This window comes from Condylura cristata, unplaced genomic scaffold, assembly GCF_000260355.1.
Source record: "Condylura cristata isolate star-nosed mole 26May11 unplaced genomic scaffold, ConCri1.0 scaffold00006, whole genome shotgun sequence".
Classification (NCBI taxonomy): Eukaryota; Metazoa; Chordata; class Mammalia; order Eulipotyphla; family Talpidae; genus Condylura; species Condylura cristata.
Genome location: NW_004567107.1, coordinates 15331889 through 15357950, shown reverse-complemented (window position 1 = coordinate 15357950; position 26062 = coordinate 15331889). Strand labels below are relative to the sequence as shown.

General features: G+C 49.7%; 3 protein-coding genes across 3 annotated transcripts in view; 1 reads left to right on the top strand and 2 right to left on the bottom strand.

The window, feature by feature from the left end:
• Window positions 1-1524: 1524 nt before the first annotated feature.
• ALAD (aminolevulinate dehydratase) lies at window positions 1525-12693 on the bottom strand. Its single transcript, XM_004677416.2, has 12 exons — window positions 12559-12693; window positions 6837-7020; window positions 5899-5949; window positions 4945-5041; window positions 4414-4549; window positions 4218-4301; window positions 4031-4119; window positions 3715-3770; window positions 3502-3589; window positions 3325-3411; window positions 2911-3040; window positions 1525-2300 (listed from the first exon to the last, which is right to left on the bottom strand). Exons 2-12 carry the CDS (start codon window positions 6971-6973, stop codon window positions 2242-2244), a joined length of 1014 nt encoding a protein of 337 aa, XP_004677473.1. The 5' UTR covers window positions 6974-7020; window positions 12559-12693; the 3' UTR covers window positions 1525-2241.
• LOC101632562 (chromosome unknown open reading frame, human C9orf43) overlaps window positions 7833-26062 on the top strand; it is a 34022-nt gene continuing 15792 nt past the window's right edge. Inside the window, exons 1-4 of the mRNA XM_012721233.1 lie at window positions 7833-7989; window positions 22774-22970; window positions 23073-23238; window positions 25031-25088. Of these exons, the coding sequence (XP_012576687.1) occupies window positions 22823-22970; window positions 23073-23238; window positions 25031-25088 (372 nt within the window). The 5' untranslated portion in view covers window positions 7833-7989; window positions 22774-22822. The remainder of the gene's footprint in view (window positions 7990-22773; window positions 22971-23072; window positions 23239-25030; window positions 25089-26062) is intronic.
• POLE3 (polymerase (DNA directed), epsilon 3, accessory subunit) lies at window positions 17450-19970 on the bottom strand. The gene is made up of 4 exons (XM_004677415.2): window positions 19836-19970; window positions 19651-19736; window positions 19182-19300; window positions 17450-18863 (listed from the first exon to the last, which is right to left on the bottom strand). The coding sequence occupies exons 1-4, from the start codon at window positions 19899-19901 to the stop codon at window positions 18694-18696; spliced, it is 441 nt and encodes a 146-aa protein (XP_004677472.1). The 5' UTR covers window positions 19902-19970; the 3' UTR covers window positions 17450-18693.

Sequence of the window (26062 nt, the reverse complement as noted above, 5' to 3'; positions counted from 1 at the left end):
GCCCCAGGGCCTCTGCACAGCTGTCCCCTCCGACTGGAATTCTCTTCCCAAACATGCCCTGGTTTGCTTGCTCATCCTTCAGGCTTAGCGCAAATGCCAGGGCCTCAGGGCAGCATTTTCTGATCCTTCAATCCAGGTCAGGTTCTGGGGACCTCCAGGTCACTGGTGACATGTCTGCCATCCAGTTCTCATTCTGCTGTTTATCCCCTCCCCACAGCACCCCACATCAGGGTGGGGAAAGGGGTTCTTTGCACAGGTGTTTGCTGCCCCAGAACTGCTGGCACCTAAGGGCAATGTCTTCCTCTCTGCCTAGAGTAGAGCTAGGCCTTATATTAGCTCAGCAACCAGTGTGGAGTGGTCTTGCAGAAACTTCCGTCCACACGCACCAGAAATGAGCTCAGGGTCTAGGGGCCAGGAAGCCAAGTAGCTGAGATGACTACGAGCCCTGGTCTGGTCTAAGTCAGGGGCTATCAGCTACTCCTTAGTGCTTTAGGCCTCCCTGTGGTAAATTCAAGCCTAGGCTCCCTGGCAGGTGAAAGCTTGTGACTATACAAGCCTTGGGTTGGGTTGGGCAGCTCTCAAAAGCCTGAAGACAGAATGAGAGGCGGTCTTGAGCTGGTCACAGCTCTGAGGAAGACTACCACGGACTGGGAGGGGCTGGTCTGAGGAGAAGAGCTGCTGGGAGTCGGTTACTCTAAATCGTGGCATGGCTTGTACCTCTCTTGTACCACTCTGGTGGTCCTAGAGTTGGGATCCCTGTTGCTCAGCACAGGGGCGGTGGGGCCTGCAAACAGGCCCCATCTTGGTTGGGCCTCAGCTCTCGCGAGGGGAACATTATATTCTGTCCGTCTCAGAGGATGAATTGGGGCCACATGCTGGTTGCTGGAGCCAGAAACCCATGAGGCATCCTTGTTTTCCATACCCTCGGGCCCCCCTGATGTAAACCATCAACGCAATCTGCTAATTGTGTCTGGAACAAATGCTGAGTCTGTTCGTGTCCTTCTCTCCACTGCTACCACCTGCTCCAGGGTGTCACTGCTCACGGGGGTCTGCAAGAACGTCCCAGCCGGACTCTGGCGCACTCTTTTCTTTCTGTCCCCTCCATTTTTGCATAGCAGCAGTGTGGGAAACTGACACACACAGCTTACGGTTAAGATCCTTCGATGACTTTCTAAATCCAAGCTTCCTACAAGGTGCAGGATTTACCTTTCGAGCCTCCAGTGCTGAAGCCCTTTCCTGATCTGATCCCAGGAGCCTGACCAGCCTCTTCCTCCTGTAGGATCTCTGCATACTTTGTGTTATTCTCGGAGCTTCTAGGCTTCTCTCTATAAGGATCTCTCCTTGTCCCTTAACCCCAGGGATGGCTTCCTCGCCACCTTCCTAAGAGCGGCCCCTTCCTCTTGTATATTGTCTTCCTTTCCTTCCAAGCACCCATATGGGTTGTAACTGCTGTTTTCTGTGTTCTTATTGCTGTTTGCCCCCCTCCCCCGTCCTTGTATAGATTCCACAGACACAAGCTGGAGCTGTTCTGCTGTATTCCCAGTAACAAGCCCAATCTTGGGCACAGAGCAGACATTCTCACAAAATTTCTCTTCAATAAAAAGCCTCATGGTGGTAGCATCCCCAACAGTCAGGAACTCTCCCTTGGCTCCTGAATATGATGCTCAGGCAACATTTCTGCATTAAAGAGCAATTCTTTGGGTTTATGGCTCAGAACAGAATTGAATGGGCAGCTGCAGGTAGGCTGGCAACCACTGATCTGGGTGGCATCGCAGCAGATCTCAATTATAAACCAGAGACGCCAGTCAAGGCCTGGTGCCAGCAGCCCAGCTCTGTTGCTGGCAGTGCTGAGTTTTCCAGAGCTTCTTAGGATCCAAGATCTAACTGCTCTTTTCCTGCTCCAAGCCCTCTCCCAGGACCCACTGAGCCTGCACCCAACTCCTGCTTGTCTTCAAGGTGGAGCTGCACTGCAGGAAGAAGCTGGAGCAGAGGTGAGTCTTACTGTTGACCCAGGGGAGGGGTTGGGGGGGGGGCCTGGGAGAACCCATGAAGAAGTGGCTGCAAAAGTGGAACATTTGGCATGCTGTGGAAACCAGCCCTGGAGGGGGCCCTGCCAGCGTGTGAGCAGGAAGAGGGCAAGAGGGCACGACTCTAAAAGCAGCATTTACTTTGGTTTTCACTTTTCCAAGGCCCTGGGAACTTTGAAAAGTTCTAGTTCTTGGGTCTTGCACAAGTTCTCAGTCATTCCTTTAGCCACCGTAATAGCTGAGGGGTGTAGTAGGTGATGATGATGTCGGCACCTGTGTTGAGAGAAGAGCAGGAAGAAGGGAAGCAGGTGGGGTACCGTCTTTGGGTGCGCCTGGGAGATGGGGGGGCTGGGGGCTACCACCCAGAGGCATAGCCTGAGGTACCACAGCATTCGCTCGAGCCCTGCTTAGTCAGCTCTCGCTCTGTACATTGTGTGACTGTGGGCGAGTCAACTCCTCTTTCTGGGCCCCAGTTTGCCAAAGTATAAAATATGCAGTGGGGGAAAGAGATGAGCTGTCAGTTCTCTTCCCACGCTGCGATCTCTACCAACAAAACCAGCTCCCGTTTATGAAGCGATAAGCATGTGCCAGGCACTCAATCATCTCATTGAATCCTCACGACAACCCTGCACCAGGCTGAGGACACTGAGGGTCAGAGAAGCGGCTTGGCCACGGTCTCAAAACCCAAATGTCAGGGAGGGCGCTGCTCCTCCAGCCCGCATGCCCTGTTCTGCCACCCAGTGCCCTCCCTTCGGCTCGTGTCTGTTTAAATCACTGGGTTTCCAGCATGAGATCCAGGCTGTCTCTTGACTTTGATTCCCTACCTGGGCAATGTGCCTATCAGTGCCTGTGGCACAGGTCAAAACACTACTTGCCAGCTTACCTGCTCTGCGAAAGGCAGTCATGGCCTCCAGGACGGCGGCCTTGAGATCAAACGCCCCAGCCTGGGCTCCGTGCCACAGCATGGCAAACTCTCCAGAGACGTGGTACACAGCCAGGGGCAGCTCCGGGTGCTACAGAGAAGCCATGGTGGGCAGAAAGGGTGGAAGGGGGGCATGCCTGTGGGGGTGGGGTGCCTTTCTTCTTGAGGCAATCTGTGTGACCATCTTGCACCCCAGACCCCAAGTCACTGCAGCTGGTCCCCAGCTCGAACATGCCCATTGAGAGCAGAACTGCTCAATGGGCAATCAGTGAGCCTGATGCAGCAGCCTGTGGTGGTTTCTGGGCCCCACTGCAGCCCCTCAATCCCAGGTCCCTCTCTCATCTGCCCTGGTGCCCCCGTCTTTATTCTGCTCACCTTGTTCTTGACCTCGCGCACGATGTCCAGGTAGGGCATTCCCGGCTTCACCATAAGCATGTCAGCTCCCTCGCGCACATCCCGGTCCTAAGGGATGAAGGAGGGAATGAGCAGAGCCCTGGAGGTGAGGCGAGCAGCGGGGATAGGCTGGGTGGGGCTCAGGTACCGGTCACTCACCACGGCGCGGAGGGCCAAGCCCCGGGCCCCGGGTGGCAGCTGGTAGCAGCGGCGGTCTCCGAAAGCTGGGCTTGACTGAGCCGCATCCCTGGGGAGCAGGGGCATGTGGTGTGATGGTTGGGGGTGTGGGTGTTCAGTGTGGGGCCAACAGGTCAGGGGTTTGACAGCAGGGTTTTCAGCTTTGGGCTAAGGCGCCACGCTGCCCCCACTCACCGGAAAGGTCCATAGAAACAGGAAGCGAACTTGGCACTATAGCTCATCAGGGATACCTACAGGGAGACAGTGGCGTCTGGGCTCAGCCAGCCCTGTGCGGGTGGCCCAGGAGGACGAGGCAGGGAGAGAAAGAACCGAGGCTGGGAAGTAGGGCCGGAGGCCTGGTCCCATAGGAGCGCTGGGAAGTTGAGGTGGGTCCCAAAGGTCTTACCCAACGCTGTTCTGTGCTGCGTGGGATCCTCAGCTCTTACAGGGACAGTGCTGGTCCTGATGCCCTCCTCACCTCCCTATGCCCACCTGCACTCCTGGTCCCTACCCTGTTGCCAAATCCATGTGCCATCAGAGCTTCCTTGATGGCTTCCACGCGTCCATCCATCATGTCTGAAGGGGCCACCACCTGACATCCTGAGGGGCAGAGTGGCCTTCAGAATTCTGGGGCCCTCCCACCCACACTGTTACCTCCCCAACATAGAGGGGCTCACCCCTGTGGCCGGCTCACTCACCTGCTTTGGCATAGGCCAGTGCCACCTCTGCCAGCCGCTGGCGGCTCTCCTCAGCCAGGAATGCCCCATTCTCACTCAGAATCCCTGTACGAAGAGTGGCGTTGTGGGAAGCATCCCAGCTCTGGGCCACCCCATCGTGGGGGGACTGGGCAGTGGAAATGCAGGTGGGAGCAGGGCCACGAAGGGAGGGGCTCACCACAGTGACCGTGGGAGGTGTAGGGGCACAGGCAGACGTCGCAAGCCACCAGGAGGCCGGGGAAGGTTTTGCGCAGCAGACGGATGGCCTCAATGGCCGGGGAGTCCTCGGAGTCGGCCGCAGAGCCCCGCTCATCCTGGCAGTGGAGACAGGCAGGGGGTGTGTCAGCCTCGGGACGGGGAAGACTGAAAACTGCCCCATTTTGCAAAGGGCCTTGACTTGTTCAATCAGGGTTGGCGATAGCTCATCACTGATACCTACAGGGGACAGTGGGGTCTGGGCCCAGTCAGCCCTTTGCATAGGTCAAGGGGGGTGGGCGGTGTGGCAGGGAAAGGACTCAGGCTGGGAAGGAGGGTCCACTGGAGCGCTGGCCTCGACACCCCCAGACCTCCTCATTTTCCTGATCCTCTAAGGGTGCTGGATTCAGGTGCTGTGTTAATTCACCTGAGGCCCCAAGACTGGAGCAAGGCTTAGTGCAGAACTGAGGCTCCCCCTCCCCGCCCTCTCCTGACTCTTCCTCCGATTCTTCACCTTGGGAACTCTGCTGGGGACGCCGAAGACCAGGACACAGCGCAGGCCCTCTTCCACCAGGGGTCTGAGCATCTCCTCCAGCCGCTGCACACCGTACCTGCGTGTGGTGGCTACAGTCAGGCAGGCCCCAGGTCAGCGCTCCCGCCCCCCCCTTTAATAACATAATAGTTTATTTTTACATCATTTTGTGCATTTTCCCATCTCAGCTGCAATCCCTGTGGGCTTCCCATCACCAAATCACCCATGTGCCATCACCACAGCCCAGTGCATTTCCCTCCCCCCACTGCTTTTGATCCCATTCCCCATCCATCCCCATAAATTGTCTCTGCTATATAACTGTTCATTATTATTAATGTTATTTTCTCGCCTGATCCATTATACTCCTGCTATGAGTGAAACCATCCGGTCTTTTTCCTTTTCTTTCTGGCTTATTTGACTAAGCATGATCCCTTCCAGCTCCATCCATGTTGCTGCAAAAGGCATGTGTTTCTTTTTTTTGGTTTTTTTGGTTGCTGAATAATATTCCATTGTGTACATGTACCACATCTTTTTAATCCATTCATCCACTTTTGGGCATTTGGGTTGTTTCCAATCTTTCCAATTGTGAATAATGCAGCAATAACCCTGTGCCTTTTTTTAGGAGGGGTAGGAACACACCCACCCACAGAAGGGGGCCCAAGGCCTCAGCTCGCAGCTGTGGGCAGCCCGAGTCTCGCACTGAACTCTCACGTCAAGCTCAGCCATCCTCTGTGCCAGCTCTGTTATGATGCCTCTGGTAGGAGCAGGCCATTCTTGCTTTCTTTATGTGCCTCTTCTGTTGCGGCACATCTTGACCCCAAAGTCCACTGAGCCCCTCCAGATCTTCTACATCCCAGTCAGCTTCTGCTTCCTGGCACCTCCACCTGCGAAACTTCTCCCTCCCACATCCCCTCGCCCTCCCCACCATCCTCCTACCTGGCCACTCCTGGGAGGCTGGCGATGGGCTGTATGTCCTCAGGAACATCCCTGCAAGAGTGGGGGGGTGGGCCATGGACTGGAAGTTGTGGGAAGGGGCAGTGGTGAGGGGGAGACAGCGGTCAGGGCGCTCGGAAGGACTAGGGGAATGGAGATGGTGGGAGAAGGAGGGAGCCCAGGGTCTGGTTCCCCTGCCCGGCCACGCCAGGGGCCTGAAATAATCATGGGAACAATCAGAGTAACAGTGACAAGAGCAAATGTACTAGGAGAACAGTGATCACCGGAAGGAGTCAGCTTGTTAAGAGCATGGACTTTGCTGTCTGAGGGCCCTCGCTGCTGACCCAGCCACTTACTCACTGGGTGCCTGTGGCTAAGTTGTCCCATCTCTTTGAGCCTTCATCTGTCTCCTGGGTGGATTCCTGCACTCAACAAATCCTTCCTGAGCACTTACGTGCCAGCTACTATTCTAGGCCCTGGCGATGCAACCGTAAACAAGACATAAAAGTCTCTGCCATCTTGAAGATGACATTCTAGGGGATCACATCCAACCTCTCTCCTGCAGACTGAGCGAGGTATGCACAGAGGTGCTGAGCAGAGGCCCTGTGCACAGCTGGCACGTAGTGGACGGCAGTGGCTGCTGGGATCGATGAGTCCCCTCGCCCCTGCTTCCATGTCCACAGCATTCACAGCCTCAGCCTCTGCACACTGCAGCAGCTCAGGATGACAAACAAGGATTTGTCTTACTTCCTAAATGGGGAGATTGAGTTCTTTCTGAGGTCTGTTTTGTTCCTAAGACAGCTGCCCTCTGCCCGTTGGCTACGTCTAATGCACTGAGCATTCCATTTTATTACTCTGAGCAACAGACACCTGCCTAGTCATACCCATAACCATACTGACCCGCTGCAGACCAGAGGCCTGACCCATTCATGAGGACTCACGTGACAAAGATGGGGTAGATGAGATTGGAGGCACCGAGGGTGGTGCTGGCCGCCTGCCAGCTCCGAAGCAGGGAGTGGAAGTAGCCGCTGTGCAGAACTGACTGGTGCTGCATGGTGGGACCCGGGGTACCGGGCATCCAGTCGGTAGGAAGTGAGGGCCTCTTGGTCTGCGGCTCGCTCAGCCCTGGGGGGTTGGGGAGTAGGAAGCAAGATGTGAGTCCAGGTTCCAGTCCTCCTGGGCCAGTCACATCCCCACCTCCCCTGCTCTGCCCTGGCTCCCGGTGCGGATCACGGACCCTCACTGGCCTGCACCCAGCAGACAGGGACATGAAAGGAGGCCTCCAGGCACTTGCCCAGCGCGTTCTTTACTGACCTAATTATAACTGACACATCACTTTACATTCATGTCAGGTGTACAACATCATGATTTGCTATTTGTATATGCTGCAAAACAATCCTCACACTAATTCTAGTAGACATCCCTCGCCGCATATATGACACCTTTTTCTTTCCTCCTCTAAGAACTTTTAAGATCTACTCTCTCAGCAGCTTTCAAATGCTGTTAACTACAGTCACCAAGCTGGACAGTCCATCCCCACCGCTCACCTATTTTGGAACTGGGAGTTTGTACCTTTTGACCCCACCCCCATTTTGCTCACCCTGGGTCCCCATAGCCTTTTCAAACTACTAATATAAAAATCTGGGCTTGTATTTTATATGGTGTGTCTCTTTTTTATTTTTTAAGTTACATTTCTCTAGTCATTGACTTTATTTTAAGGCATTTTTTTTTACCACTGATTGGAAAAACCACTCTGCTGGATTCGAAATAAGCATGTGACCACTTAGATTGTTTGTGCTATGAAAAAAAAGTCCATGTGCCTGGCAGAAATCCTAGAAGAGTACAGATAAGCACAAAGAAAGAAATCTGCAATTCTACCTTTACCTTCTAGAGAAAAGCATTGTTAACCCTTTGTTATTCTGACTTCTCAGGGGCAGGAAGAAACAGCACAGCTGGCCAGATGCATACTCCCCAGCCCCCACAGAGTGGCCACTGAAGAGCTTTCCCAGCGCTGATCCCCAGGACAGGCCCATCTGGAGGCTCCTGCTCTCTCCGCAATCTGCCCACTGCCAAGTTCTACCGGGTTCTCTCCAGGTACCTCTCCTTCGCTCTTCCACTGAAGCATTTCTGTCCAGACCACACTCCGCTTGGTAGGCAACAGTGCCCTGCTATCTCACCCAGTGCCCCAGGGCAGGGCTCACAGGCCTCATGTTTGCTCCTTCACCCCAGCCCTCTGGCACAAAGGAAGTCTGTATGCAGTACAGAACTGCCCTAATGCCAGACCTGTGGTGGGCAGGAGGAGGCTGGGTGTCACTGGTCTCTGGACACCTGTGTCCAGGCCACTCTGGACACTTGCACAGGTGCTTTCTCTCGGACTTGGCACTACAGTCCTGGAAGGCAGGGGTGACTGAGCACATGTCAGCAGGGAGGAGCACCCCATAAAAGAACCAGGAGTTCCAAGGTGATAAGTTAGGCTGGCAGAAGCAGCTCACTGGAGGAAGACAGGGGGCCTTGAACTCAGTTTTGTTTTTTTTAAAGATGTATTTATTTATACATACAGAACTGGGGTACAGGCCAGAGGTGCAGGGGGGCTAGAGGATTCACCAAAGGCAGAGTGGGGAGCAGAGGAGGCAGAGTGAGGAAGTACACTGCTGAGGGGAGCAGCAGGTGAGACACGAGAGGTCTGCTAAGCCAAGTGGATCACCTCTGGGGCAAGGGATTGAACTTGCACTGAGGTGGCTGTGGCCAGTTTGCAGTGCTGTGTCCTAACCCGTTGTGCCACTAGGGTGGGCCAGTTCAGTTTTACAGATGAGTGGGCTCAGCTTGGCAGAGGAAATGAGGAGAAAAGTCTCTCAGGAAGGGAAGGGAGGGTGGGAAGCAGCAAAGGGACTGGTCTGAGCACCTGGGGGGGGGGGGGAACAGCAGGGAGGAAGGGGAGATTTCTGAGCAGGAGGCAGCGGAGAGGCCTGGCCAGAGCCTGGCTTTAGGAAGATAATCACAGGCTGAGCAAAGCAGCCCGCCAGCAGAGGAGCGCTGAGGCAGGGTCAGAGGGGCGGAGAGGGGCGGAGACGGAAGGGCTAAGAGGCGTCTCCGCAGCTGGCCGCTGCGGCTCTGGCTCTTCCCAGGGGAAGAGTGGACACAAGGACAAGGCAGGAAGAGGGCTGCCCTGCCGGGAGCCAGCCGGGACTGCAGGGGAGGCGGGAAGCTCTGTTCTAGGCACTTCCTTTAGGAGGTACCTGGGGGGACACCCAGTAGTCAAGCTGGGGAACAAAGAACCAGTAATCTCTTTGCCTAAATGGAACCTTAAGGCCCTTAAGGCCCAGAGAGGGGCAGGGCTTACCCATGGTTACACGGCAAGTCAGAGGCCAAACAGCAGGACTAAAATCTTGTGGTGACTCCCAGGCGTGGGGTGTCCTTGGGTACACTGATGATGTCTTTCCCCACGCAGTCTCCTGGGCCCCTTTAGCTCCTTCCCAACCAACTCAGGAGGCCCATTTTATCAAGTCCTCCCGTGGGTGGGGTTGGGGTTATCTGAAGCCACACAGGGACCCTCCTTTGTAGCACACCCTGGGTTAGCCCCATCATCTGACACAGGGGCCTCTTCAAAGAGGTCCCAAGCCCCAACTGAGCAACCCTTCAGCAAACACCAAATCCTGAGGGCCCCTTTTGTGTAAGATGTAGCTCTCAGGTCAGCCAGGGATTAGCCCAGTGCAGAGAAGTTAAGTCATTTGCCCAGTGCAGAGAAGTTAAGTCATTTGCCCAAGACCCCACAGCTAGTTACTGAGGCTGAGTTTGAATTTGTTCTAGACTTGAGTACAGGGTTTCATCTACGAAACCCATAGTACTGTGAAGCGCCTGACTTAGTAGGGGTCTCTCTGCCTATACCATCTTTGCCTTGGGGGCTGGAGAGAGGGAGAAAACAAGAGAATAATATACAGAGTGTATGTTAAGTGCTGGGAACTGAACCACATATGTATATTGACAATATCTCACTTAATGGCAGAGAATTGTTCTAACTCTCAGTGATAAGGAAAAGGAGGCACTGAGAGGATAAGGGGCTTGTTCAGTTCCATTCTGGAAATTCAAGTCAAGAGGCCAGTTCTACTGGTCTCAGATTCGCTTCCCGGGGAACAACCCTGATGGCAGGCCTCTGGCTTCTGGAATCCAAAGCTGCATTCCACAGCCCCAACCCCCTATCTGCTTTTCAAGGCTGAGGGAGTAAAGCCTCTGCTTATCAGAAGCAACAGGGTAGGGCTCCCAGGAGCTCTGACCGTTGGGGGTGGGGGCCAGGGGAGGAGGGTGAGTGAGGCCTCAGGACAGTCGTTCCACTTTTATTTGTTTTTTAAAATTAGGGTTTAGAGATTGATTTGAGAAAAGGGAATCAGTTATGAAAAAATTAAAAAACGGAAAATCACCAATCTTGTTGAGATCTCTTTTCCTTCTGATGTGGAAAATGGGGTGCAGAGAGGTGATGGGGCTTGTTTGACACCCACAGCAAGTCACAGCTGGGTGTGGCCAGGGGGCTTCTGGCTTTTAGTCCAGTGCCCTGTCACCCACACCATCATTCTTCCACCATGGGGGCTTACTAAATACATCCGGGGGAGAAAACACCCCCAAAACAACAGCTGCATCTGTTTGCAGAACCAAATCCAGATGGAGGTTTTGCAAAGCTCTCTCTCGAATATCCAGAGATAGTCACACACTTTGGAGACACTTCTGATCAAGGGAGCTTGCAAGCCACAGCTTGAATTCTGGGACCAGACACTGAAGACAAGAGCAGAGAACTGGGCTCCACCTGGGATGCCCACTCACGTGGGGACAGGCTTGTTTGGCTGGGAGTTGGTGTAGAACCAGGAAAACCTGTGGAAAGTGATGCTGAAAGAAACCAAACAGTTCCAGGTCTGGTCTGTGTTCTGTGTGTGTATGTGTGGGAGAGAGAGAGGTACTCTGGGCAAGGGAATTGGCTTTTCAGAGTCTTTATTTCATAATCTAAAAAATGAGGCTGATACTATCAAACTTGCCCAGCTGGGGAGATTAGAGATAGTAAAGAAGTATGTGTCAGGTACCAAGCAGCCACACAGTAAGCACGTAGCTATTTTTATTACCAGAGTAGAAATGAGCTGGACGTGGACCTGTTGGCTCAGCCTCAAGCTGGGCCTTCCTCACCACGCCCAGAAGGGGGAATTTTCACTCAGACCACAGGGTCTTTTAAGCATCTAAGGTGGGGGCCACAGGGTCTTTTAAGCTATCTGAGGTGGCGTTCCTGCCTTCTAGCAGCTTACTTGGTGAAGAAATAAGCACCCCACAGAGTAGAGGACTGGACTGGGTGCTGTGGACTAGTGTGTGGCTGGGAATCAAGGAAGGCTTCATGGAAGAGGGGGCAGTAAGGAATACATGGTTTTTCAGGTTGATCATGAAGCTTTCTCCTTCCTTAGGAGGTAACTTCCCCAACCTGGACAAACCCAAGTTGGGGAAACTGCCTTTTCAGGGTGCTTTCAAGAGGAGCTGACAGAGCTGTCAGGACTGAACCCCCATACTCTGCTTTCCAGAGCCTGTGGTCCTGGCACTGATGCTGGGGAGCTGCTGCCAGTTCCAGTAGGTTCCTCCACTACTGAGTAGGAGGCAGTCAGGAGGGCCAGCTAGGCAGAAGGTGGCCAGGGCTGGGAAATCCAAAATCTCAGAGGGCTGGAATAGCAGTTGTTAGGCTGTTCCAAAAAGAGACCAACAGGCTGCTTGGTGTATTCAACTCACATTTCCTGAATATCTACTCCAGGCCTGCCCCAGTACTAGATACAGGGATTACAGAGGAGAATAAAGAAAAGAATGAGACCCAGGCCTTGACCTATGGCTTTGAAGAACCCAGTCTCCACTGGCTTAGCTATTTGGACACATAAGAATGCAGTACTTCTAACTGCCAGCTTGTTAATTACTTCCCCGAAATGTTAGTGGGTTCAGAGAAGGGTAGTCACCCGCCCAAAACCATGCATGGAGTCAGAGCCAGATGGGTTAGAACCCAGGTCCTCAGTGCCTACTATTACCGGTGACACTTTCATTCCGATAGATTTCAAAGCTGGTTACAGCAGAAACAGGCTTGGAGAGCTCGGGGTGAAGGGGGAGGGGGTCGTGATGGGAGGAGGCAGAGCGGAGCTTGCTGCAGCTGGCAGCAACACACTTTGGAGTGTGACAGCGAGGACTTAAGCCCTGGTTTTGTCACTGCCCAGCTGTGTGACCTCAGTCTCCTCATCTGGCAAGTGGGTACCTGCACCCACTTCACCGGGCTATTGTAAGGGCTGAATGGACCAGTGCATGTAGCGTGCTGCAAGCCTACACAAAGCGGCGGGATAAAGTTCCAACCTCCCGCCCCTCTCCTGCAAGGCACCTGGTCCGGCTACGCACCCGGGCGGCCCAGCGGTCTCCGAGAGGTGCACCCTAGGGAGGGCGCGCGAATCCCGTTATCCTCCAGGGCTCATGGCGGCGCGAACCCCCCACGCCGACTGGAGAAGGACCATTGAGCTCCAAGAACTCAAACAGGGATCCCGCTGGACTTCGCCCCGCTGCACCCCACCAGGCTTCAGACACACGGCGCAATCCGGGTCTGAGGACCAGGGGCTCGGAGAGCCACAGCCCCCGCCCCCAAGCCCGCCGTCTAGGGGCCCCGCTCACCTGCCTCCCAGAGGACTCCCGGGCGCCGCGCCCGCCCCCGCCGTGGTGCGCCCTACTCCGCTGGTCCACGTGGGGGCGGGACGGTTCACCCGGAAGCAGCTGGTCCCCCTCGGTTTACACTCCGCCTCCACCAGCCTGCAGGCCCCGCCTCGGCAGGCCCCGCAGGATCTCTGGGGGCGGGTCAGCTGCGGGAGTAGCCCCGCCCCCACACCCCGAGGACCGGCCAATCAGGTGCGCCGACGCCTGGGCCGTCCAGCCCCGCCCGCGCTGGGACTCGCTGATCCGCCGGGCCAGGCGGCAGGGAGCCCACGTGGGAGGGCTGGAGCCTCGTGGGAGTCGCCCTTGTGTGTGAGCTTGAACTTGGCTGGGAGGTGATCTCTGCCCTGTGGCTCATCTTAGAGCCCTCCTCTTCCCAGTCTCGCACATATTTGGCTCTGATTAATTGCTGAAAGAATAATTGGATGTCAAGGACATTAAAACAACACCGTAATACCTAATATAATAGCTGAGTTCATTTTTGCGGACTGAGCGTTTTAAAGTTGAGTTCAGCGCCAAGCTGCCTTTTACGTTTCCAGAGATTTAGTCCAAGGTAATTATTCAGGGCTTACTCTGTTCACGGATTGGGAGGTGTGATGTGAAAAACATTGGCATTTCAGAACAGAGCCAAGCCCAGTAGGGGCAGCAGACCTGTCCTTGTAGCTATGCAGATCCAGAGAGGGAGGGAGGAAGCCTGCCATCTGTGTAGGGACAGGAAGGATCTGGTGATGTTATGGGACTTGGGTGAACTAATAGTGGATGGCTGAAGTAGGGTTGGGACTTAAGGCCCTAGCAAAGGGATTGGTGAAATGTTGACTTTGAACTCTAAATGCTGCCAGAGGATTGTATTACTTACATTCATTTCTGATTTCTCAGAATCTGCACCCCAAACCAGTTTTACACCTCTTTAGATTTCAAGTTACAGAGGCTTTGTGCTAGGGATGGCTGACACTGCCTACTTCCCAGCTACGGGAATTGTGTTCAAGATAAGAAAGGGGTGGAAAGAAGTCAGGGACAGTAACATGCAATTTACATTCTCTTATCTGACAACTCTTTCTGTCCTCATTTTACAGAGTGGGGCATAATGAAACAATTTGCTGCATGTCACCTGGGCTTTCCCTGCAATGCCCGCTGGCCATGCTCCTTAACCTTGTCAGGAGAATTACTCTTCACCACTCCTCCCCCACCAACCTCTTCTCCCAACTTTAGATCCTCTGCCCAACATTTCTTTCAAAGCATCAGTTCTATCTCTGAACTTATTGATAATTAAAAATAGGATTGGCCCTCCCTGGTGGTGCAAAGGGTTATAAAGCAGCACTGCAAGCTAGCTGCAGCCGCTTCAGTCTGAGTTCTATCCCCACCCTGGAGGTGATCCACTTGGCACAGCAGACCTTTCCTGTCTTACCCATTCAGCAGTGTACTTCATCAGTCTGCCTGTTCTGCACCCCACTCTGTCTCTGGTGAATCCTCTCACCATCCCTGCACCTCTGGCCTGTCTCCCAGTTCTGTATGCCTAAATAAATCTTTAAAAAAAAAAAAAAGGATCATCTACCTCTAAGAGCAGAAAAAATTTAAATGTGATTGTTTATGCAATTTTCCCCCATTAACCCTCAACTGAGACAATTGTTCCTTATCCCCCCTTCAAAAATTAATTTTGTGTCTTTTATTTTTGTCCATAAGTAGTTTTGTGAATTAATATTTTGTGAATCAGCCTCAAACATAATTTTGAGCAGGAGCCAGATTCAGGAATACATGGATATAAAATCAGCCAAAACTAACTTGGCTGACAGAAGTCAGAGTAGTGATTACTGGGATTTGGGAGTGACGTGGAGACCCAAGCCCCAGCAAGTGGGGCTTTTAGGGTGCTGGCCATGTTGTTTATTCATCTAAGTGTATTACATGTTTAGTTTGTGAAAATTCATCAAGCTCTACACTTACCTGCAACTTTTTTTTAACTTATTTATACATACAGAACTGGGGTACAGGCCAGAGGAGCAGGAGCTGTGAGAGGATTCACCAGAGACAAAGTGGGGAGCAGAACAGGCAGATGGAGGAAGTACACTGCTGAGGGGAGCAGCGCTGTGGGGCGGTGGGGTGGGGGGAGTGGTCAGGAGAGGTCTGTTGTGCCATCGCTGGCTGGGGATGGAAGTGGTGCTGAGATGGCTGCAGCTAGCTTCCTAGTGCTACACTTCAACCCTTTGTGCCACCAGGGAGGGCCCTTATCTGCCACTTTTAGTATGGATACTTCAATAGAAAATAATAAAATCCACCAACACCTGGCACACGGGTGATTTGGTGATGGGAAACCCGCGGGGATTACAATCGAGATGGAAAAAAAAAATGTGCAAAATGATGTAAAAATAAACTTTTGTAATAATTAAAAAAAAAAAATCCACCACCACCAATGCACACAAACCAACCCACTAAACCTTTCTGAGCATCTCACAGCCTATTGCATTGTGCCAAATACTGCTAAGAGCATAAAATCAGAGGTTACCAGGAACCTGGGAGAGAGAAGTATGCTTAATTGATACAGGTTTTATTTGAGGTAATTAGAATATTTTGGATCTCGATAAAAGTGGGTGCACGGACCCTCCCTGGTGGCTCAGCAGGTTAAAGCCCAGCACAAAGAAGCTTAAACCACTTCTGCATGAGTTCGATTCCCGCCTGCCCCGGAGGTGACCACATGGCGCGGCAGACCTCTCCTGACCCGCCCGCTGCTCCCCTCAGCAGTGTACTTCATAGATCTGCCTGTTCTGCTCCCCACTCTGTCTCTGGTGAATCCTCTCACCCTCTGCAACTCTGGCCTGTACCCCAGTTCTGTACGAATAAATAAATCTTTAAAAAAAAAAGTGGTGGGTGCAAGAGAATGTGCTACATGGCAATGGCAATGGACTGCAGATCTAAAAATAATGGTTAATTTTATGTTCTATGAAATTTATCTCATCTGAAAAAAAGAAAACTGCGTCAGCAAATGCAATGTGTTGATAGTATTCTGGGGCAGGTTGTTATACCCTAGAACAAAAAAAGGATGTTAGTGAAATACAAATAGTGACTTTTTCTTTGAACAAAGTGTCATGGTTACATAAGATACCACGTTAACCTATGTGAACATAAGGGAAGTTGGGTGACATGGGACCTCTTTACAACTTTATTTTTAACCTAAAATCATTTGATTTGCTTTCAAATGGAAAATTTACTTAATGTTAAGTTGCAAGCCACTGATAATAGATGACGTTTTATAAATTGTGATTAGATCTTGAGCATGTCTCTTCTTTAGTGAGCTTGTTTTCCAATGGTGAAAAATGAAGTTGCAAAATAACTTGGCATGTAAGGATGGTTATTCCTTATTAAGTCCACATCAGAATCTCATGATGAAGTGCTGTGGTTAAAGAAAGGATGAGGACTGTTAACCTTAGACTAGTAATGAATTTTAAAAATTCAAATACACAGCCCTCCCTGGTGGTGCAATGGGTAAGGACGCAGCCCTGCAAGCTGGCGGCAGCCGGCAGCCGCTTGACCACCATCCTGGAGGTGAGCCACATGGTGAGGCAGACCTCTCCTGACCCGCCCAGCCCGCTGCTCCCCTCAGCAGTGTACTTCGTCAATCTGCCTGTTCTGCTTCCCACTCTGACTCTGGTGAAACCTCTCACCGCCCCTGCACTTCTGGCATGTACCCCAGTTCTGTATATATAAATAAATTTTAAAAAATATCCAAATACCACTAGAGGAGTTGTTGAGGTATTTGGAAAAACTGATGGATAACCTAAAAGATTATGTTGAACGTTATACTCTCCCCTCTCAGGAGCATGGTTTTTCTTAAAGTCACAATTTGGGAAGGACTAAAGTCATATGGAAGGAACTCTTTCAGGGATTAATTTTTGCCTGGAACTTTATATTGAAGTTGCAGCACATTAGAATATTGTAAGGCTAGTCCTCTTCAGGTGGGCTTTGAACAAGGTTTAAGTATGGATTTGACTTACTAGGAGTCAGGGAGGAGCTGCTACAGGAGTACTTCAGGGAGATCCATTGGCAGCCAATGCACAGGGGAAACTAGCAGAGATGAGGCAGGAAACAGCTCAGCGGAAGCCATAGGAGTCCAGAGAGGACTTGAAGTCATAGTCAAGTGGTGCATGAGAATTAAAAGAATACTTCCAGGCCCTCTGTGGTGGCGCAAGGGTTTTGTTAAAGCGCAGCTCTATGAAGCTATCCTCCTATCCCTGGCCAGGGGCTGACCCACATGGAGCAGCAGACCTCTCCTCTCTCTCCTGCTGCTCCCCTCAGCAGTGAATTTCAGTTGATTTGCCTGTTCTCCACCCTACTCTGTCTCTGGGGTACCCCCTGCTCCTCTGGCCTGTACCCCAGTTCTTATATGCATAAATAAATATTAGAAAAAAAGGAAAAAGCCATTAGATGTAATGACTGTTGGGACTGTATCTTTGTGAACTGTTTTAATTTACGATATGCAAAAGGCATATATCACAGACGATACAGCACTGTGGCTAAGATAACGGAAGTAACAGCAGTGTTCCTTTACAGGTCTTCACTTAGTTCTCAAAGGAACTTAGAACAGTGTCAGTCTCAGCAGAGATTCAGTAAATGTCTTGAGCTGAGATTTAGTGTGTAAATGGTACCCAGCAGAGTTATCCCAAACTCAGGAGGCTGAAGAGCACTCCCTTGCTTCTGAACAATCAGGATCTGTGGTGATCCAAGTTGATGCAGGACCCCCAAAGCTGCGCAGGCCATAACCAGTGAGTCCTTTCCAAAAGCACACTCATATAAACAGGATGAAGTAATAGGAGCCATCACTTTTTACAAGAATGTTCTTTATTTGTACAAAGCAGTAAAACTTTCTCAACATTCTTTACTCATTTATCAACAAACAACTGTATTCATTTAACAAATTAACAGTGTCAAACTACACTTCACTACCAGTCAATCTCTAAGTGCTCGACTTAGAGACAAACAAAAAAAAAAGTGCTTGGAGCACCAAGTGGAAAGAAAAAGAGTAAAGGTAGCCAACAGAAACACTTCAGAAGTAGTTGCAAGCATCGGCTAGAAGGGGTATGGTGAGGAGATTAGATTCCTGAGCACCATCAGATTTCCCTTAAGTCCAGAGAAAAGTCATTTTGAAAGCACATGAGATTAGAACTAAGGAGTTAAAGGAACCCACGGTTTGGGATATGAAGGAGATTATCAAAGTTCCTAGACTGGAAATGCGAAAAGGAAGACGTGAGAAAGTGGGAATGGGGAGCAGAGGAGAGGCAGAGAGGCACAGAGAGGAAAATTAAGTCTCGCAGAAATAAAGTTTGGAACAAGTCAATGAAAATTCATCGTCCAAGTCTGAGAGACGGACTCCAAGAGAAGGCCAGGATTTTACACCTTCTGGGAGGTGGCAAGCGATCCTAAAACTTACAGCGGCAGGCGGCGAGGTGCATCTAAAACCATCTGTTCTCTAAAAGTGTAACACTGCTGCTGTGCTCAACTAGTTCCTCTGCACCCTGCTGGTTTCAAAGATGTGTGCCCAGAGGACAGAGAGCCCGGAAGGCCAGCAGCCCATGGGCACACAGAAGGGGCCAAGGCAATTAATGTTACCGTCAAGAACAGCAACAGACTGTGTTTTCCCCTCGAAGTAGGCTCTTAAAGGCAACCCATCTGACCACCTGAGGTGAGCACTGCCAAGTACCACAGAATACAACAGGCAGAAGAGGAGGCTGAACTGCCCGTGTGGCCGGAATACAGCAAGCAGCATGGAAATTAATACTTTTGGGGGCGGGAGACTTGGGAATTCAAACTGCCTAGCCATGTATATAAGTAAACAAACTCGATCAAGTGACTAATCAAATTAGCCATTAAGGATCCCTCTCGCCAAAAAGTCATAACCTTAATTCGGATTATAACCTGATTGAGCAAAAACGGGATTCCGCCACTCAGATGCTCTGAGTCTGGGAAGTGCTGGTTTTGATAATTTTAATCAGTTTTTATTTCGGTCTTCTCAGGCTCTCTGCCTAAGACTATCAGGCCCAGCACAGGAAGCTTCATCTAAACAAGTACCATGTTTCGGGTGGTATCGTCCAAGGTGCCAGTCTTTCACCCCATTCAGTTGTCCACTTCCTCCTCTTCATTCTGTTCTTCTTCTTCCAGCCTTTCCTCATCTTCATCATTGTCCTCATCCCTGCTCTTGTCCTGCTCCTCTGAATCTTTTTTGTCTTTGTCCTTCTTCTTTTGCTCTGAAGCTTCCTTCTTGCCTTTCTGCTCCCTCCTGTATGCTGTAAGGAGGAAGGAGGGGGTTAAGAGGCAGTGCTGTAAAGAGTGAAACAGTAGCCACCGTAGCTAACTCCCCTGTAGAGGTAGAAAAGAAAAAAAACACAAACAAACAAACAAAAAAACACCTGGCCAGTATCACAAACAGGGGAGGTGGCTGGTGAGACCTGAACTGCTTCCAAATCACATCTGATTCTTCTTACTGGACTTAAAGAGGACCAAAGCTGAGCAAGACTCAGGGCCAGCTGACCAGACCAACCACACAGGATGGCCTTCCACCTGGCTGAGAAATCAACTGGGAAATCGAAAGCAATGTCAGTTACCTTCTAGAGCTTCTTTTAACGGGGTAACGAACCGCTGGAATTCCATCTCTTCCATGGCTGAGAGCACATCACTGGCATTCAGCGTCTTGCGTTTCCCTTTCATGGCAAAGTTGTTGGCACTGGAAAAAAAAAGTTACCGGCTCTCAGCTCCCTCTCAGCGCGCACTGTGGGTGGGCAAAGGGGCACCCAGAGGAATAGGGAAGCCTCCATTTTAGATGCCTGGGCGTTTGTGTGACGTGGGTTAGGGCTCCCTTCCCTGTCCAAAAGAGCTAGGAGCAGAGTTCTTGGTGGCTTTATTTTGCTCCCGAACTGCTAATAGGACCGTGCAACTCCCCCCACTGAGGTAAGGCACAGTTATCGGAGTTTGTGGGCTCCAGACCACAATCTCTGAGTCAGGGAGGCGCTGGTCGCCTCCATTATGCCTCGGTCCCAGCTAAGCTCCAGCGAGTTCTGCCCTCCTCGGCCTCACCAGGATGTGGCGTACAGCACGAAGACACTGGCGGCGCGGGAGATGGCGCTCCGGGCCTCCTTGGAGATGTTGACACCGTCTGGGAGCTGAGTGAAGAGCCGGGGTGAGCAAAGGTGTCGGCCGTGACCTGCTCCCCTCGGATCTGCTCACCCGCCCCTCGCCCACCCACTACCCGAGCTGCTCACGGCCTCCTTGATGATCCTGGTAATGACAGCATTGGGCAGGTTTAGGTCCTCGGGTCTCTCCGCCATTACTGCGGCCGGGGCCAGCGCCTCCAGCTCAGGCCTCCTCTTCAGCTCGCTACGGCGTCCGGACTTCCCGCGTCGCCCCCGTCTGACCCAACGAGGCTTCCGTCCCGCCCCCACGCTCTGTCCCACAGTGCCCCGCGCGCCATAGCTCCCTTTTCCTCCAGTCCCGCCTCCGCCTCAAGTCGCCGATAAATGCAAGTTTTTCCACGTCGCGAAGATTTTGGCCCGACGGGTATCCATCGGCCTCACCGACACCCGCGCGTCCCTCCCACGCTCGTTCCCCGGCTTCAGGTCCCCAGCAAGTCTGTAGTGTTCTGGCCAAATTAAGCATGGCTCGCTGGGGCTTCCGTCACTCCCCACAGTGCTCTGCGCCGTTACCTGGCGACGGCGCAGACTGTGGGCAAGCGTGAGCGTCGAAGGCGTAGACAGACTTGGCTGGGCGGGGCTCCTGCGAACGGGGGGCGGGGCCTTGCGCGCCTGGTCCTTCCACCGCTTCACCCGCCCATCCGACCCTGGTGTTCCCGGTGGGCTTCGGTCACTTGGCGGTTAAGCGTCAGCTTTGGTGGCGTGGAGCCGAGGACCGCCGAGGCCGGATTCTTCCACTTCCCTTTTCCCGGAGTGAAGTGGGATTTTTCTTTCAGCTCTACTGAAGCTGATGATCATACTTAATTTTTCACTTCTCCCGATTTTGTAATTATAAAGGAGAATTGCTTCCCGGAACTTTTGAAAACAAACTACTTTGCTACGACAGCGCTGTAGCTAGCGATGTACAGAGGGCATGACTCGACCTCGGGGCTCAATTCAGAGTGCTCAGGTAACGAGAGGGCAACCGCTGTCAGAAGGAGACAGCATTGCATTCGCGTTCAAAACAACTGTTCAGGGCCCTCCCTGGTGGCGCAACAGGTTAAAACTCCGCATTGTGAAGCTATCGGGCCGCTGCAGCATGAGTTCAAGGGAGGGGACTTGGCCCCGCTGCTCCCCTCAGCAGTGTGTTTCAGTCCAGCTGCCTGTTCTGCTCCCCACTCTGTCTCTGATGACTCTCACAACCCCCCTACCCCAACCTCTGGCCCCAGTTCTTTTATGCATAAGTAATAAATAAATCTTAAAAAACAACAACAAACCCAAATCTGGTTCAAATCACCTATATGAATTAGTTTTTTTAATTGTTTAAGCAACTCTTCCTTTATAGTGGCTTTTGAATGTGTATAATTTTCCTATTACCTATGTAGAAATTGCCCTCACCCCCACTGAGCATTGATGCTCCCCCCCCCCAAACATCTCTCCCAAGCCACTACTCCTTTCCTATTTTTGACAAGAGACAAAAGTACTGGAGGCATTTTCCTCTTATGAAGAAACACTGTGAGGAAAACAACAGCAAATACGTTGCTAAGTGGCGACTGAAACTGGTTCAGTTAGATATAATAGGGTCTGGTGAGGACACTCACCACTTCGTCCGAACAGATCCTTTTTAAAGATATTAGGAGCTGACTGGCTCCAGCCAATTGCTGTCAAATTGGAATTGGGCCTTCCTGTTATCAGATATTTTGATCTGAAAGTGGAAACCAGGAATGTGAACATTATGGACTATTTGCATTTCAAAATAATGGCTAAACTTGCAGGCTAAACACGTCATAGCTCGTGCAATCACAGGCCAATTATTTGCTAGTTTGGGTCTAAATTATAAGTTTTCAGAGCAGCCCTTCGATTTGTTCATTACTACGCTCCATGCCCATTACAGATCCCCTCACATATTTGTTAGTCAATAAGTGTGTTAAAAGGAAGGTGAATGAAAGAAAGAGGAAATGGCTACTGTCCTTAAAAAATTATTAGGGAACAGATGGTAGTGATTGCCAAAGCATGGCTAGTGAGAGAAAACTGGTAACATTTATTGAGCATCTGTAATATGTATGTACTTAAAAATATGTGATCTCATTTAATTTAGGGTTTACCCTCCCTGGTTTTATATGAAGAAACAGGTCCATTACCAAGACCATATTTCTAATATATAAAAAGCCATCGGCATCTAATGTAATGGCAAATCTACCGATTTGCTGCTTGAACAGTTATTTATGTTAGGTAGTAGTGTTACCTGTATGAGAATTGGAGGATACTGAGAACTGATGTCTTCCAAAGGTTTGAGCTGTCTGTAGCACTTCTGTGACCCTGTTTACTCATAGTTTGGTAAGTTTTAGGAGGTGATGGCATCTTCTCCATAGTAATTAAGGAAGGGGAGAAGAAAAAGGGGCTAGTATTTATTTTCAATTGTATGCCAGACTTTTAATCAAACTTAATTTTTGTAATGACGCTGTCAAATAAGTTTTTCTTCAGTTTGCAAATGAAGCTGAAAATCCCAGCTCACTTAGCTATCTAATGGCTCATGGGTGCTTTCGAACAGTTTGCTTCTAAACTCTTATCTCTCTACATACTGAGATATTTCCACATTTTCTTTTATTGAAGATTTTATTTATTTATGCATACAAGAACTGGGGTACAGGCCAGACATACAGGGAGGTAAAAGGATTCACCAGAGATGGAGTGGGGAGCAGATCAGGCAGGTTGCTGAAATACACTGCTGAGGGAAGCAGCAGGTGGGTCAGGAGAGGTCTGCTGCGTTACGTGGGTCACCTCCCTGGCTGGGATCAAATTCGTGCTGCAGTGGCTATGGGTAGCTTCATAGTGCTGCACTTTAACATGTTGCTCCACCAGGGAGGGACTCTGTTTCCATATTTTCTTATTACCCAATTCTTAATTACTCTGTGACTATCACTGCCCTATATGGGTTCAATAGAAATATTTTCTACTTTTGAGTCCAAATTTAGATCTCGATTGCATGGCTGCTGTATGATCCTTCGTTATGTGGCTGTTGTTTCTCCAGAACTCTAGAAAGCTACAAGATTGGCTTTTGTTGTAAACCATTTGTGGCCATGGATTTGCCATCTGAAAGTGAATGGGATGAAACCACTTGCAACATGGCTATTTGTCAACATCCGCAATGTTGGGCAACTATCCGCCGGATCGAGAGGGGCCACCCACGCATACGGGGTGCCCCTTGCAAAACCCTGGAATCAGAAGGTGAATGAACCCGTTCCCATCTTCTCCCTTGTAAGATCTTTGAACTCTTTATATTTGGCCTCTTTGACATGTTTCATGTTTTCTTCTGATCTGTTTTCTCAGACAAACTCCCAGTGCTCACTATTGTAAACATCTCAGATCCCTGCCTCCAGGCCAAGAGACGTACTGGTCACCGGCATCATCGGCATCATTTATCAGGACTTGCCTTCACTAAGGCTCGCTCTTTATTGTCTCGGGGTTCAAAGTTTCCTTCTAAATTTCAAGGCAGGTAAATTATCATGGAGTCTTTCTTTCAGAGCCTTTCCTAGCCTACTATCTAAAAATTCTGTGAGAGGATTACCCCCCAGGTATGTGGAAACACACAGAAAGAGAGCCTAACCTGGGGCACCATCTTCCCTGCAGGTAGCATCTGCGCCTTAACCTGAAATTAGAGCAGTCTCATGTAGTGGGGTTGCACGTGGGAGGAGAATGTTGTAGATTACTGAAATGACTGATACAAAGGTCTGGAGGCAAGAATAAGTTCTTCAGCCAACAGGAAAGTAGTTCACTGTGTTTAGAATTTAGAATCGGAATGGGCGACTGGTCATAGATGAGGTTAGGGAGCTGGAGTAGAAAAGGGGACCCACATCATGTAGAACTCCACAGATCAGACAGAAGAATTGGTCTTTATCCTACACTTCTTTGCATCATCAGTACACACAATTAACATAGTTTAAAAAGAATAGCATGTCATATGAAAATGTAAAGGGGAAGTTATTTTCTGTTGTAAACACGTAGCACAGAAAAGTTAACCATTTTAAGTAGTTTTTCTTTTCTTTTTTTAAAATTTTATTTAGACAAACAGAACTGGGGATACAGGCCAGAGGTACGGGGGCAGTGAAAGGATTCACCAGAGACAGAGTGGGGAGCAGAACAGGCAGCTCGACGAAGTGCATTGCTGAGGGGAGCAGTGGAAGGGTCAGGAGAAGTCTGCCGCGCCATGTGGGTCACCTCCGGGGCAGGGATTGAACTCGCACTGAAGTGGCTAATTTTAGCTTGTGGTGCTGCTTCAGAACCCGTTGCGCTGCGCCACCAGGGAGGGCCTTAAGTATTTTTTCAATGTAGGATTCAGTGACTTTAGGTGTAGTCACATTGTACAACCGTCACCATTATCCATTACTAGAATTTTTTCATAATCTCCAACAGAAATTCCAGCACCATTAAATAATATCTTCCCATCCCCTCTTTCCTCCAACCCTTGGTATCTGTCTTTTTTTCCCCCCCGTCTTCTGTGTCCATGAATTTGCCTATTTTAATACAATGAAAGTACAATCATACAGTAACTGTCTTTTTGTGTCTGGCTTATTTCATTTGGCATGTTTTCGAACTTCATTTATGTTGTAGCATATAACAGAGTTTCCTGCCTTTTTAAATGGAAAGATAATTCATTGTATGTGAAAACCACATTTTTAAAATTTAACGTATTTTTGAGCATCTTATCAAAGGTCCTTAATGATATTTTATTGATAGTGTTGTAACTATCTGTAGCTGGAGATAGAAGCATAGACAATGAATTCAATTTGAGGTAACAAATAGGGCCCTCCCTGGTGGCACAGCGGGTTAAAGCACAGATCAGATTTGTGAGGCTCGCCACAGCTGCTTAAGAGCTAGTTCAATTCCCAGCCAGGTAGCTGACCCACAAGGCGCAGCAGACCTCTCCTGACCTGCCAGCTGCTCCCCTCAGCAGTGTACTTCAGTCAATCTGCCTGTTCTGCTCCCCACTCAGTCTCTGAAGTGAAGTCTCTCACTGCCTCTGCACTTCTGGCCTGTACCCCAATTCTGTATATATAAATAAATGTATCTTTAAACAAATAAATAAACAAAAAAACCCCCACAAATAATTGTCAGCTGGTTGACGCTGTTCTATGAAAAACAAAAGGATGGTGAGACTCTACATCCATGGTAAGTATTAAGCAAAGGATTTTTGTAGATCATAGAAGGCTTTTCCCGCCAACACTAACTTTATCGTCCTAATAAGTCTTGTGTATATGTATTTCATGAATAACACTCTCATTTTTTAGGCCTCAGAAGGATTTACCTGACAGAAGTTTAATCAGTCGTGCTGACAGATCTCTCAAAGTAAGTCACAGATTAAAAAATGTCTTCTTCAACATGTTCTGTTGACTAGTGGGAATACAATATTCCTTTAACATATTCCTTGGGATGACTATAATTTAAGTAATGATTATACTCTTGGTAATGATAATACGACCTCATCTTGAGTCCTGACTGTATAGCAGTCTCCACTGATGCCTTTACATACTGTTTCCAGAAACCCCAGATATGAATGGGAATGATTTATGGCAGTTTGGCCTGAGTAAGGATTTCTGTCTCTATTCTGCATGGAGTGTGGAGACGTGAGTCCTGGAATATCATATTTAAAATGGCCCTTACTATTGTTTCATGGCTTTCACACTTTTTAAGCTATGATCTCTGGCACGAAATAAATTTTGCAATTAAATGGCCTGGAAACAATTCTCATCCTAATTATGGATGATGTGTTATATTATTTTATGTCCTGTTCTATTTTGTTTTTAAACAACATGGGTTGTGAGTCACAAAATTTTACTTCATGACCTTTGGATAAGTTGGAGCTGCAGTTTGAAGAACATTGCTATGTGTGGTCTCTCTCCTGTATCTTGTAGTTGAAGAAACTGAGACCTAGATAAGACTTGATTTGCCAAAGTACATAGCCAGGGGTAGAGCTATAATAGAGTTTAGGAAGAAAAGAATTTTCCTATTTATTATCTATTATAAAGGGAAATTATTCTTTACAATCTGTCTGGAAAGAGAGCTACTCATTTTTCAGCGTTATGTGGTAGATAGTATGAGGGACCAAGTGAAGGAATATCAGTTTGAATGGATGAATGACAGTCGTTGCCTCTTTGATCTTTTCAGAGCAAGAGGATTAGACTAAATTAGTTTTAAATTAATCATTTGAATGGATAACACATGCACACGGGTCTAAGTCCTGAGGGCACAAAAGGGTTTGTAATACAAGGGAATCTCCGGTGTTCCCAGAAGCAAACCAGCTCTTTTTTTTTTTTTTTTTT

Coding starts and splice junctions, on each gene's coding strand:
- ALAD (XM_004677416.2), bottom strand. CDS start 6,973: ATGCCCGGTACCCCGGGTCCCACCATGCAGCACCAGTCAGTTCTGCAC. Junction 5,042..5,898: donor AGCCTCCCAGGAGTGGCCAG/GTAGGAGGATGG, acceptor CACCACACGCAG/GTACGGTGTGCAGCGGCTGG. Junction 3,771..4,030: donor CACATGGATTTGGCAACAGG/GTAGGGACCAGG, acceptor GTCTCCCTGTAG/GTATCCCTGATGAGCTATAG.
- POLE3 (XM_004677415.2), bottom strand. CDS start 19,901: ATGGCGGAGAGACCCGAGGACCTAAACCTGCCCAATGCTGTCATTACC. Junction 19,737..19,835: donor CCAGGATCATCAAGGAGGCC/GTGAGCAGCTCG, acceptor CTCTTCACTCAG/CTCCCAGACGGTGTCAACAT. Junction 19,301..19,650: donor GTGCTGTACGCCACATCCTG/GTGAGGCCGAGG, acceptor TTTTTTTTCCAG/TGCCAACAACTTTGCCATGA.